General features: G+C 33.7%; 2 protein-coding genes across 2 annotated transcripts; both read right to left on the bottom strand.

The window, feature by feature from the left end:
- Positions 1-1239: 1239 nt before the first annotated feature.
- On the bottom strand, positions 1240-2373 carry LOC141680967 (F-box/kelch-repeat protein At3g23880-like). Its single transcript, XM_074487038.1, has one exon. The coding sequence runs from the start codon at positions 2371-2373 to the stop codon at positions 1240-1242; it is 1134 nt and encodes a 377-aa protein (XP_074343139.1).
- A 5011-nt stretch (positions 2374-7384) lies between these two features.
- On the bottom strand, positions 7385-8518 carry LOC141680968 (F-box/kelch-repeat protein At3g23880-like). The gene has a single exon (XM_074487039.1). It carries the CDS (start codon positions 8516-8518, stop codon positions 7385-7387), a length of 1134 nt encoding a protein of 377 aa, XP_074343140.1.
- Positions 8519-13381: the final 4863 nt, after the last annotated feature.

Consider the following 13381-nt stretch of genomic DNA (forward strand, 5'->3'; position numbering starts at 1 on the left):
TATACTTCCATAATTTATTTTTTAATTTTTCGTTCTTTGTATTTAAACATTGAATTTTTATTTAAAATTAAATAATTAAAAAAAAATTATGTAACTATAGTTTACGGGAGCATTTAAGTGTGTGTCGAACTCCACGTTCCCCAATATTTTTTAACTATAATTAAAAAATAATTTAAGTATAACGACTGTATCATTCAAAACTAGTCGGTACAATTTGGTCCGTATTAAACTTAACCCAAAAATTTCGCGAGGCTAAAATGACTACTTCGGTCGCATATTATACCGACCACGTGGATCGGCCGAAAGACGATCGTAAATTTAAATAAAAAATGGATAAAATCGACCGAAGGGTTATTATCGGTCATTTTTCTTTAAATTTAGGACTTAGGGTTTAGGGTAAAAATACATTAATTATATATTCTATATTAAATAAAAGCATATATGTAAAGAAAGAATGATATATATATATATATATGTGTGTGTTATAATGGAAAAAAGTAATACAGAATTTTATATTTTTGAAGACACAAGATTTGACTTTTGCAGTTTATACCATATAATGTCTAGCTAGATTATTAACATGCACGATATGTCCTCATATGAACACATTTAGAGTACATGAATATGTAGTCATATGAAAATTTTAGACAAAAATAATTTTTATACTAATAACTCGGGAAAGAACATATAAAATCTTACTCAAATAATTAAATATTTCAATACGACCAATTTTTATTAAAAATTTAAACTATAGTGGTTCATAAAAAAATCTGCACGGCCTAAATATGGGATTCTAAGAAATTTATGTTTTATGAATAGTTTCAGATATTACATGCATCTATAAGAATGCATTGAATATAGAAACCACAAATACATTTATATATATATGGACAATTTTCTAAAATATATGTCATTTTAGTTTTTATAATTTGAACATAATATCATCACATAGGTGTGAATACAAGCAACTTGTTGCATATTAGAATAGCAACCCTAATACAGGAAAACACACCCCATCATAGAATATGATAGATAAAATGTAATATTACATAATACATTTGAATCTTTTGTAATTAAATAAATCAATCAATATAAATATAAACTTTTACTATGCATATTATAAATTAGGTTTTATACATACAATTTTTTTAAAGTCTTCCCCTAATCACAGTAGTCTGAAGAAGTAATATAAAAAACATGTAAATATAAATATTTTCATTTCTTTTCACTTGCTGATGTTTACAAGCTGGGTGAAACTAAACTCTCAACATAGGTATACACTTTTGAACTCAGACAACTTCTGTTGTTTAGCAGATCCCTGAATGTGTTATCCTTTGTGTCGTAGAGTACTATGGTTGAATCCACAAGAAGCATAATATCACCATTTACAGAAGTGCAGATAGGTGTAGGTGTAACATAAAGGCTGCGATTTAGCCTATCCATATGTGGGATGGTGAACAATTTTATCCATGAATCTTGATCACCACAATCTCTCATTACCCATAACTCGACACGGGCATCAAGGGACATCTTGCGGAGCACACAAAGGTTTTCACAGAAAGTGCCCACACTCCATGTCATTATAGCTTCTCCACAGTTTGGCAGCATAACTTCTCGAAATGTATCCCTTATTACATCAAGAGAAATAATATAAGGAAACCTTTGTGGGACGTCTTTAAGCTGCAGATTGGGAGTGACAAGCCAGTGCATAGCTCCATTTCCCAAGTACCCTCCAGACGGCAGCTTATAAGAAACAAAATCTCCAATCAATCTCCAAGAGTCAGATTTTGAGCTATAAACTGACATTTCATGTTTCCAATCAGTGGTAGCGACCGCAAATACTTTAAAATCATCGGCTAATTCATTGTAGCAAAACCCATAGGTTATATGCTTATAACGACGAGTAATCGTATCAAGCATAGGTAGTTTTCTTGAATTTCTTGTGGATGGGTTCCAAAAGAAAACGTAGTTACCGCGACCTGTTAAACAAATCAACCCATTACAGTAACCTACTACATAGGTGATTGTATCCGGATATTCAAGCTCAAGGGCTTCAATATTGTGAGGCTCATTAAGCAGTGAATATATGGAACAACTTTTTAGCTGAAGATCCGAATTAAAAGGTGTATAACTAGAAAGGAGACGATGTTGAGTAAAATGAGGGTCATTAGATGATTTAGAGAGGTGTGTTTTGATAAAATGGGAACTAGAAATTATAGACCGCCATGAGTTGCAAACTCCCTTACATCGGGAAAGATCCCTCACTGTCAGCCTTAAAAACACGTTGTACATGATTTCTTCTGGAATGAAAGGGATGGTGTCAGGGTTTGTGCTTTCATGACTTGCCATTGGCTTGAATTTCTTAGATCTCATTGTCTGAAGGAATAGAAAGTAGTTTGGTGGCCGAATGATGTTTGGTGGCTGAATGATGTCTAGATAAAAGGATGGTCCTACTTATATATGTAGCGATAAAAACCCTAATCCAAAACCCTAGTCAAACGGCATTTTTTTCAAAAGTCTGTTTTGGGTATTAAATATTATCAATTTATATCTATAACAATTTTGACACAATTTCAAAATTTATTTCTCTAATTAGAATTCGTTTAATATTTTCTAAAATTAATTGTAAATTAAAATTTAATAATATATGACAATATGTTACAATACGACCTCAATAAATCATTTTGTTTCCTATTATCATTATTAATATTTTTAACCCAATTTTCACACAACATCCTGCTAATTACCATTTTCAAGTTAATTTCATTTTCTTCTCAACAAGGGTTTGCAAGTATTCTTAGATGAGTAATACTAGACGCACAAAAATTAGAAAAAAAATGTTATAAAATGACGTGACATGGGTGAAGGGGCAATATGAAATAATTTGAAAGGGTGTTATTAGTGTGAATTCCGGATTTCATTTACATGTAGCCAACAAAATTTTTTATAACTATTTTGGAAATTAATTTCGTACGTGTACTATTTTTTATCTGGGTATGATCTTAGAGATGAAAGAAGATAGTCATCCTTGAAATTTGCCCCATCCTACGACTGGGTAACAATGAATTCTTACTTTAAGAAAGAATTAGATGATAAAGTTTCAAGAGTGAAACCCATGTTACTCAAATTTATCTTTCTTCATATTCCTACTAGAGATATCAATATAAGGACGATAACTTTTTTTTATAAGAAGTGTGTGCTTTACTAACTGTTAGATATAGATTTGGTAAAAAAACAGAGGGCTATTAATCCGCGTATTCTATGCCATAATTTTAAAAGCGTGAATGCATTATCACATTGGTTGCTTCTTTCACACTTATTTTATTTTCAGAAGAATTTTCAGCATGTTTCAATATAACCTGAATAAAATAACCATAAAATGGATGATGCAAAGGTAACTGTGAAATTTAACAAAAGTGACTAATTTCATTTCAAATAAATTTATGATTCTCACTTGGTGAATTGGTCAAGTTTTTTCCCGAGATATTTTCAGAAACTTATTGGAACTTGTTCATTCCCTATAGGCTCTTCAGCCGAAATAATGGAAATTCTCAACTTCATACAAAAAGAATATTCTCGATGGGGAGAAATTCGGAGAAAGAGTTTAAACAGGTGCATAATAGAACTCTCATTACAGGAAAATGGTTAATAAATATCGGTTCTGCACCGATGTCTAGGTGGGTGTGGAGAAAAGTCATAGTCTTTCACATCGGTTATGCACCCATGTCTAAGGAAATTCATACATCATTTTTTACTCAGAATTATCATCGCCCTCAAGATCATCAAGAAGATAACAATCAGATTTATACGCGGATGAGGGCATTAGACGATCAAAAACTAGATAATCCTAGAACGAGAACATTTGAATTGAATGATAGTGCAAATGACTCTCCCCAAAACCTGTCCCGACCATGTGATGATGGTCGAAAGGATGATAACGGTCAAAGGATGTTGGACATGTAGAACGAGTTGTTCAAGGGCATAAGGAAGGCAAAAGATACGAAGATCGATATGAGGAATATCGTTATGTTGACTTGAAGTGTAAAAATAGTTGATATGCATGGGATTAAATATATAGTTTTTTTTGTCATTTTTGAGTTTATAAAATTACAAATTTAGGCTTCATTAAATTTTACATTTTATTACAAAGATGTTGATTTTTGAGTCAATATGTCAAATTGGCGTTAATATATGTCAAATTTATTAATATATGGTAAGTGTAGTACTTCGTGTGTGTTATCACTTTGGTTTTGGTCCTATGCAATGCAGGGCGTATTTTGGTATGTTGTTGTGATCGGAGCTTTTCTTGTCATTATTTCGGCGTTGATGGTAAAAGATAAAGGCAAGAGGCTGGTGGGGGAGACGTGCAAAGAATCAAGGACCCAAATAAACACGCCTCATAGGCTACGTAGGGGCAGAAGTAGTGCTGGTGGTGGCACATGTGGTGCTGGTGGGACAAAGGTGGTGGTTCTAGGGGAGATCCTCACGTTCTTTGTGGGATGAACCCGAGGAGGATGAGATATTGATGCCGGGCGAGGAGATAGAGCGCCAAGTACCGTGACAAGCACAATAACCTAATTATACACCTCTATCCGAGACACACTCAAAAGGTTGTTGGGGAAATAAGCCCCCCATCCAATTTTGATCGGTATCGAGAAAGGACAGTAAGTATATCTATTTGGTAATGGTTTTGACTTCTTTATTGGCACATATAAATATTGACAAGTGCGAAATTTTGACTACTAAATATAGTATCAAGAACTCTGATGTGAAAAGGACCTTTAAATAAATTTTTGCAAGTACATTGGCCCCAGGATGCCAACTTTTGTTAACAAAGTGATTAAGGAGTTTAAGTCACGTTACATATATATATAGCATTTGTGTGTCTGTGTGTGTGTTTCATCATATTTTGAATATCATAATTGAATCAACAACTTATCTTTTGCAGAAGTATTACAAGCTTATAGCTATATAAGATTACTCTCAGTAAGGTCAATGTTTACAAAGATTTTGTAACACACATGAATGCAATAAAAAAACTGAACGAGGTGAAATCAAAGGCATACTCTGATGCCGATAAGAGGGGTTTGCCGTTGTCAGAGGTCAATCGCGGTGATAATGAATGGTGGAAGGATGCACGAGACCATTGCAAATTTCATCCCACCAACATTGCTCTTTGAATCCGGGAATCGCAAGGAGCAAAATAAAAAGCATAATGCCGGTGCAAAAGCTCATGAATATATAAGAAATTTTTGATAGTTTTTAGTACATATTTTTGGATTTTACGCATCGAGCATTTATTTTTTAAAATATTAAGTACAAGAATCGGGATGCATTGGATGCAATGCCCGAAAGGTAGAGGCAGCTGGACATCCTATCCAATGGTGGCTCGAGGCAGTTGCACCGGTAATGACAAGGCCTCCCAAAAAAGAGCTACCTAGTTTTCCAAAAATTTCGGCATCTTCACGCCTCCCTGATCTTTCTGCGAATTATAAAGCTCGACGTGGTGATGATGCCGCATCTTGTAGCCAACCCGCACGTGGATCTATTATGCCGGATGGTATTTTTTACAACGTGGTCCGGATATAATGGAAGGTGTAGCAGGAAATACATCCAAATACCATCAGGAACCCACATACAAGAGAGTAAATATCATTGCCCAGGTCATGCTTGATATGCATAACAATGTAGACAATTATGTCACCGTCTTCTCAGCTACCCTTCTTGGAGAGGTGACCCGTTATGTCGGGACCTTACTCACCCTAATCTGGAAAAGTATAAGGTGGAGCACAAAGAGGTAAAATCATAAAATTTCTCAATTTAGGCCTAATAGTGTTATTTTGAGGCGTTTTAACTCAACTGTATTTTAGGCTATAAGGGGGGCTGAAGAAGGCAGAGATGACACCACCACCAGCAGCGAGGAGGGAAAACCACCAGCAGCGAGGAGGGAAAAGAGGAGGACGAAAATGAGGAGCATGACCGGGAAGGGGACGATGAAAATGATGGCCACGAAGATGACGGTGGCCACGAATACGATGGTGGCGCTAATTAGTAGTTTTTAGTTAATTGTTTATTACTGCTTCTGTCCCATTCAATTTTCTACATATTTTTTTAATAGATGGCACGCATTTTAAGGTGAATATAAAGTATACTTCCATAATTTATTTTTTAATTTTTCGTTCTTTGTATTTAAACATTGAATTTTTATTTAAAATTAAATAATTAAAAAAAAATTATGTAACTATAGTTTACGGGAGCATTTAAGTGTGTGTCGAACTCCACGTTCCCCAATATTTTTTAACTATAATTAAAAAATAATTTAAGTATAACGACTGTATCATTCAAAACTAGTCGGTACAATTTGGTCCGTATTAAACTTAACCCAAAAATTTCGCGAGGCTAAAATGACTACTTCGGTCGCATATTATACCGACCACGTGGATCGGCCGAAAGACGATCGTAAATTTAAATAAAAAATGGATAAAATCGACCGAAGGGTTATTATCGGTCATTTTTCTTTAAATTTAGGACTTAGGGTTTAGGGTAAAAATACATTAATTATATATTCTATATTAAATAAAAGCATATATGTAAAGAAAGAATGATATATATATATATATGTGTGTGTTATAATGGAAAAAAGTAATACAGAATTTTATATTTTTGAAGACACAAGATTTGACTTTTGCAGTTTATACCATATAATGTCTAGCTAGATTATTAACATGCACGATATGTCCTCATATGAACACATTTAGAGTACATGAATATGTAGTCATATGAAAATTTTAGACAAAAATAATTTTTATACTAATAACTCGGGAAAGAACATATAAAATCTTACTCAAATAATTAAATATTTCAATACGACCAATTTTTATTAAAAATTTAAACTATAGTGGTTCATAAAAAAATCTGCACGGCCTAAATATGGGATTCTAAGAAATTTATGTTTTATGAATAGTTTCAGATATTACATGCATCTATAAGAATGCATTGAATATAGAAACCACAAATACATTTATATATATATGGACAATTTTCTAAAATATATGTCATTTTAGTTTTTATAATTTGAACATAATATCATCACATAGGTGTGAATACAAGCAACTTGTTGCATATTAGAATAGCAACCCTAATACAGGAAAACACACCCCATCATAGAATATGATAGATAAAATGTAATATTACATAATACATTTGAATCTTTTGTAATTAAATAAATCAATCAATATAAATATAAACTTTTACTATGCATATTATAAATTAGGTTTTATACATACAATTTTTTTAAAGTCTTCCCCTAATCACAGTAGTCTGAAGAAGTAATATAAAAAACATGTAAATATAAATATTTTCATTTCTTTTCACTTGCTGATGTTTACAAGCTGGGTGAAACTAAACTCTCAACATAGGTATACACTTTTGAACTCAGACAACTTCTGTTGTTTAGCAGATCCCTGAATGTGTTATCCTTTGTGTCGTAGAGTACTATGGTTGAATCCACAAGAAGCATAATATCACCATTTACAGAAGTGCAGATAGGTGTAGGTGTAACATAAAGGCTGCGATTTAGCCTATCCATATGTGGGATGGTGAACAATTTTATCCATGAATCTTGATCACCACAATCTCTCATTACCCATAACTCGACACGGGCATCAAGGGACATCTTGCGGAGCACACAAAGGTTTTCACAGAAAGTGCCCACACTCCATGTCATTATAGCTTCTCCACAGTTTGGCAGCATAACTTCTCGAAATGTATCCCTTATTACATCAAGAGAAATAATATAAGGAAACCTTTGTGGGACGTCTTTAAGCTGCAGATTGGGAGTGACAAGCCAGTGCATAGCTCCATTTCCCAAGTACCCTCCAGACGGCAGCTTATAAGAAACAAAATCTCCAATCAATCTCCAAGAGTCAGATTTTGAGCTATAAACTGACATTTCATGTTTCCAATCAGTGGTAGCGACCGCAAATACTTTAAAATCATCGGCTAATTCATTGTAGCAAAACCCATAGGTTATATGCTTATAACGACGAGTAATCGTATCAAGCATAGGTAGTTTTCTTGAATTTCTTGTGGATGGGTTCCAAAAGAAAACGTAGTTACCGCGACCTGTTAAACAAATCAACCCATTACAGTAACCTACTACATAGGTGATTGTATCCGGATATTCAAGCTCAAGGGCTTCAATATTGTGAGGCTCATTAAGCAGTGAATATATGGAACAACTTTTTAGCTGAAGATCCGAATTAAAAGGTGTATAACTAGAAAGGAGACGATGTTGAGTAAAATGAGGGTCATTAGATGATTTAGAGAGGTGTGTTTTGATAAAATGGGAACTAGAAATTATAGACCGCCATGAGTTGCAAACTCCCTTACATCGGGAAAGATCCCTCACTGTCAGCCTTAAAAACACGTTGTACATGATTTCTTCTGGAATGAAAGGGATGGTGTCAGGGTTTGTGCTTTCATGACTTGCCATTGGCTTGAATTTCTTAGATCTCATTGTCTGAAGGAATAGAAAGTAGTTTGGTGGCCGAATGATGTTTGGTGGCTGAATGATGTCTAGATAAAAGGATGGTCCTACTTATATATGTAGCGATAAAAACCCTAATCCAAAACCCTAGTCAAACGGCATTTTTTTCAAAAGTCTGTTTTGGGTATTAAATATTATCAATTTATATCTATAACAATTTTGACACAATTTCAAAATTTATTTCTCTAATTAGAATTCGTTTAATATTTTCTAAAATTAATTGTAAATTAAAATTTAATAATATATGACAATATGTTACAATACGACCTCAATAAATCATTTTGTTTCCTATTATCATTATTAATATTTTTAACCCAATTTTCACACAACATCCTGCTAATTACCATTTTCAAGTTAATTTCATTTTCTTCTCAACAAGGGTTTGCAAGTATTCTTAGATGAGTAATACTAGACGCACAAAAATTAGAAAAAAAATGTTATAAAATGACGTGACATGGGTGAAGGGGCAATATGAAATAATTTGAAAGGGTGTTATTAGTGTGAATTCCGGATTTCATTTACATGTAGCCAACAAAATTTTTTATAACTATTTTGGAAATTAATTTCGTACGTGTACTATTTTTTATCTGGGTATGATCTTAGAGATGAAAGAAGATAGTCATCCTTGAAATTTGCCCCATCCTACGACTGGGTAACAATGAATTCTTACTTTAAGAAAGAATTAGATGATAAAGTTTCAAGAGTGAAACCCATGTTACTCAAATTTATCTTTCTTCATATTCCTACTAGAGATATCAATATAAGGACGATAACTTTTTTTTATAAGAAGTGTGTGCTTTACTAACTGTTAGATATAGATTTGGTAAAAAAACAGAGGGCTATTAATCCGCGTATTCTATGCCATAATTTTAAAAGCGTGAATGCATTATCACATTGGTTGCTTCTTTCACACTTATTTTATTTTCAGAAGAATTTTCAGCATGTTTCAATATAACCTGAATAAAATAACCATAAAATGGATGATGCAAAGGTAACTGTGAAATTTAACAAAAGTGACTAATTTCATTTCAAATAAATTTATGATTCTCACTTGGTGAATTGGTCAAGTTTTTTCCCGAGATATTTTCAGAAACTTATTGGAACTTGTTCATTCCCTATAGGCTCTTCAGCCGAAATAATGGAAATTCTCAACTTCATACAAAAAGAATATTCTCGATGGGGAGAAATTCGGAGAAAGAGTTTAAACAGGTGCATAATAGAACTCTCATTACAGGAAAATGGTTAATAAATATCGGTTCTGCACCGATGTCTAGGTGGGTGTGGAAAAAAGTCATAGTCTTTCACATCGGTTATGCACCCATGTCTAAGGAAATTCATACATCATTTTTTACTCAGAATTATCATCGCCCTCAAGATCATCAAGAAGATAACAATCAGATTTATACGCGGATGAGGGCATTAGACGATCAAAAACTAGATAATCCTAGAACGAGAACATTTGAATTGAATGATAGTGCAAATGACTCTCCCCAAAACCTGTCCCGACCATGTGATGATGGTCGAAAGGATGATAACGGTCAAAGGATGTTGGACATGTAGAACGAGTTGTTCAAGGGCATAAGGAAGGCAAAAGATACGAAGATCGATATGAGGAATATCGTTATGTTGACTTGAAGTGTAAAAATAGTTGATATGCATGGGATTAAATATATAGTTTTTTTTGTCATTTTTGAGTTTATAAAATTACAAATTTAGGCTTCATTAAATTTTACATTTTATTACAAAGATGTTGATTTTTGAGTCAATATGTCAAATTGGCGTTAATATATGTCAAATTTATTAATATATGGTAAGTGTAGTACTTCGTGTGTGTTATCACTTTGGTTTTGGTCCTATGCAATGCAGGGCGTATTTTGGTATGTTGTTGTGATCAGAGCTTTTCTTGTCATTATTTCGGCGTTGATGGTAAAAGATAAAGGCAAGAGGCTGGTGGGGGAGACGTGCAAAGAATCAAGGACCCAAATAAACACGCCTCATAGGCTACGTAGGGGCAGAAGTAGTGCTGGTGGTGGCACATGTGGTGCTGGTGGGACAAAGGTGGTGGTTCTAGGGGAGATCCTCACGTTCTTTGTGGGATGAACCCGAGGAGGATGAGATATTGATGCCGGGCGAGGAGATAGAGCGCCAAGTACCGTGACAAGCACAATAACCTAATTATACACCTCTATCCGAGACACACTCAAAAGGTTGTTGGGGAAATAAGCCCCCCATCCAATTTTGATCGGTATCGAGAAAGGACAGTAAGTATATCTATTTGGTAATGGTTTTGACTTCTTTATTGGCACATATAAATATTGACAAGTGCGAAATTTTGACTACTAAATATAGTATCAAGAACTCTGATGTGAAAAGGACCTTTAAATAAATTTTTGCAAGTACATTGGCCCCAGGATGCCAACTTTTGTTAACAAAGTGATTAAGGAGTTTAAGTCACGTTACATATATATATAGCATTTGTGTGTCTGTGTGTGTGTTTCATCATATTTTGAATATCATAATTGAATCAACAACTTATCTTTTGCAGAAGTATTACAAGCTTATAGCTATATAAGATTACTCTCAGTAAGGTCAATGTTTACAAAGATTTTGTAACACACATGAATGCAATAAAAAAACTGAACGAGGTGAAATCAAAGGCATACTCTGATGCCGATAAGAGGGGTTTGCCGTTGTCAGAGGTCAATCGCGGTGATAATGAATGGTGGAAGGATGCACGAGACCATTGCAAATTTCATCCCACCAACATTGCTCTTTGAATCCGGGAATCGCAAGGAGCAAAATAAAAAGCATAATGCCGGTGCAAAAGCTCATGAATATATAAGAAATTTTTGATAGTTTTTAGTACATATTTTTGGATTTTACGCATCGAGCATTTATTTTTTAAAATATTAAGTACAAGAATCGGGATGCATTGGATGCAATGCCCGAAAGGTAGAGGCAGCTGGACATCCTATCCAATGGTGGCTCGAGGCAGTTGCACCGGTAATGACAAGGCCTCCCAAAAAAGAGCTACCTAGTTTTCCAAAAATTTCGGCATCTTCACGCCTCCCTGATCTTTCTGCGAATTATAAAGCTCGACGTGGTGATGATGCCGCATCTTGTAGCCAACCCGCACGTGGATCTATTATGCCGGATGGTATTTTTTACAACGTGGTCCGGATATAATGGAAGGTGTAGCAGGAAATACATCCAAATACCATCAGGAACCCACATACAAGAGAGTAAATATCATTGCCCAGGTCATGCTTGATATGCATAACAATGTAGACAATTATGTCACCGTCTTCTCAGCTACCCTTCTTGGAGAGGTGACCCGTTATGTCGGGACCTTACTCACCCTAATCTGGAAAAGTATAAGGTGGAGCACAAAGAGGTAAAATCATAAAATTTCTCAATTTAGGCCTAATAGTGTTATTTTGAGGCGTTTTAACTCAACTGTATTTTAGGCTATAAGGGGGGCTGAAGAAGGCAGAGATGACACCACCACCAGCAGCGAGGAGGGAAAACCACCAGCAGCGAGGAGGGAAAAGAGGAGGACGAAAATGAGGAGCATGACCGGGAAGGGGACGATGAAAATGATGGCCACGAAGATGACGGTGGCCACGAATACGATGGTGGCGCTAATTAGTAGTTTTTAGTTAATTGTTTATTACTGCTTCTGTCCCATTCAATTTTCTACATATTTTTTTAATAGATGGCACGCATTTTAAGGTGAATATAAAGTATACTTCCATAATTTATTTTTTAATTTTTCGTTCTTTGTATTTAAACATTGAATTTTTATTTAAAATTAAATAATTAAAAAAAAATTATGTAACTATAGTTTACGGGAGCATTTAAGTGTGTGTCGAACTCCACGTTCCCCAATATTTTTTAACTATAATTAAAAAATAATTTAAGTATAACGACTGTATCATTCAAAACTAGTCGGTACAATTTGGTCCGTATTAAACTTAACCCAAAAATTTCGCGAGGCTAAAATGACTACTTCGGTCGCATATTATACCGACCACGTGGATCGGCCGAAAGACGATCGTAAATTTAAATAAAAAATGGATAAAATCGACCGAAGGGTTATTATCGGTCATTTTTCTTTAAATTTAGGACTTAGGGTTTAGGGTAAAAATACATTAATTATATATTCTATATTAAATAAAAGCATATATGTAAAGAAAGAATGATATATATATATATATATATATATGTGTGTTATAATGGAAAAAAGTAATACAGAATTTTATATTTTTGAAGACACAAGATTTGACTTTTGCAGTTTATACCATATAATGTCTAGCTAGATTATTAACATGCACGATATGTCCTCATATGAACACATTTAGAGTACATGAATATGTAGTCATATGAAAATTTTAGACAAAAATAATTTTTATACTAATAACTCGGGAAAGAACATATAAAATCTTACTCAAATAATTAAATATTTCAATACGACCAATTTTTATTAAAAATTTAAACTATAGTGGTTCATAAAAAAATCTGCACGGCCTAAATATGGGATTCTAAGAAATTTATGTTTTATGAATAGTTTCAGATATTACATGCATCTATAAGAATGCATTGAATATAGAAACCACAAATACATTTATATATATATGGACAATTTTCTAAAATATATGTCATTTTAGTTTTTATAATTTGAACATAATATCATCACATAGGTGTGAATACAAGCAACTTGTTGCATATTAGAATAGCAACCCTAATACAGGAAAACACACCCCATCATAGAATATGATAGATAAAATGTAATATTACATAATACATTTGAATCTTTTGTAATTAAATAAATCA

This window comes from Apium graveolens, chromosome 8, assembly GCF_009905375.1.
Source record: "Apium graveolens cultivar Ventura chromosome 8, ASM990537v1, whole genome shotgun sequence".
NCBI lineage: Eukaryota > Viridiplantae > Streptophyta > Magnoliopsida > Apiales > Apiaceae > Apium > Apium graveolens.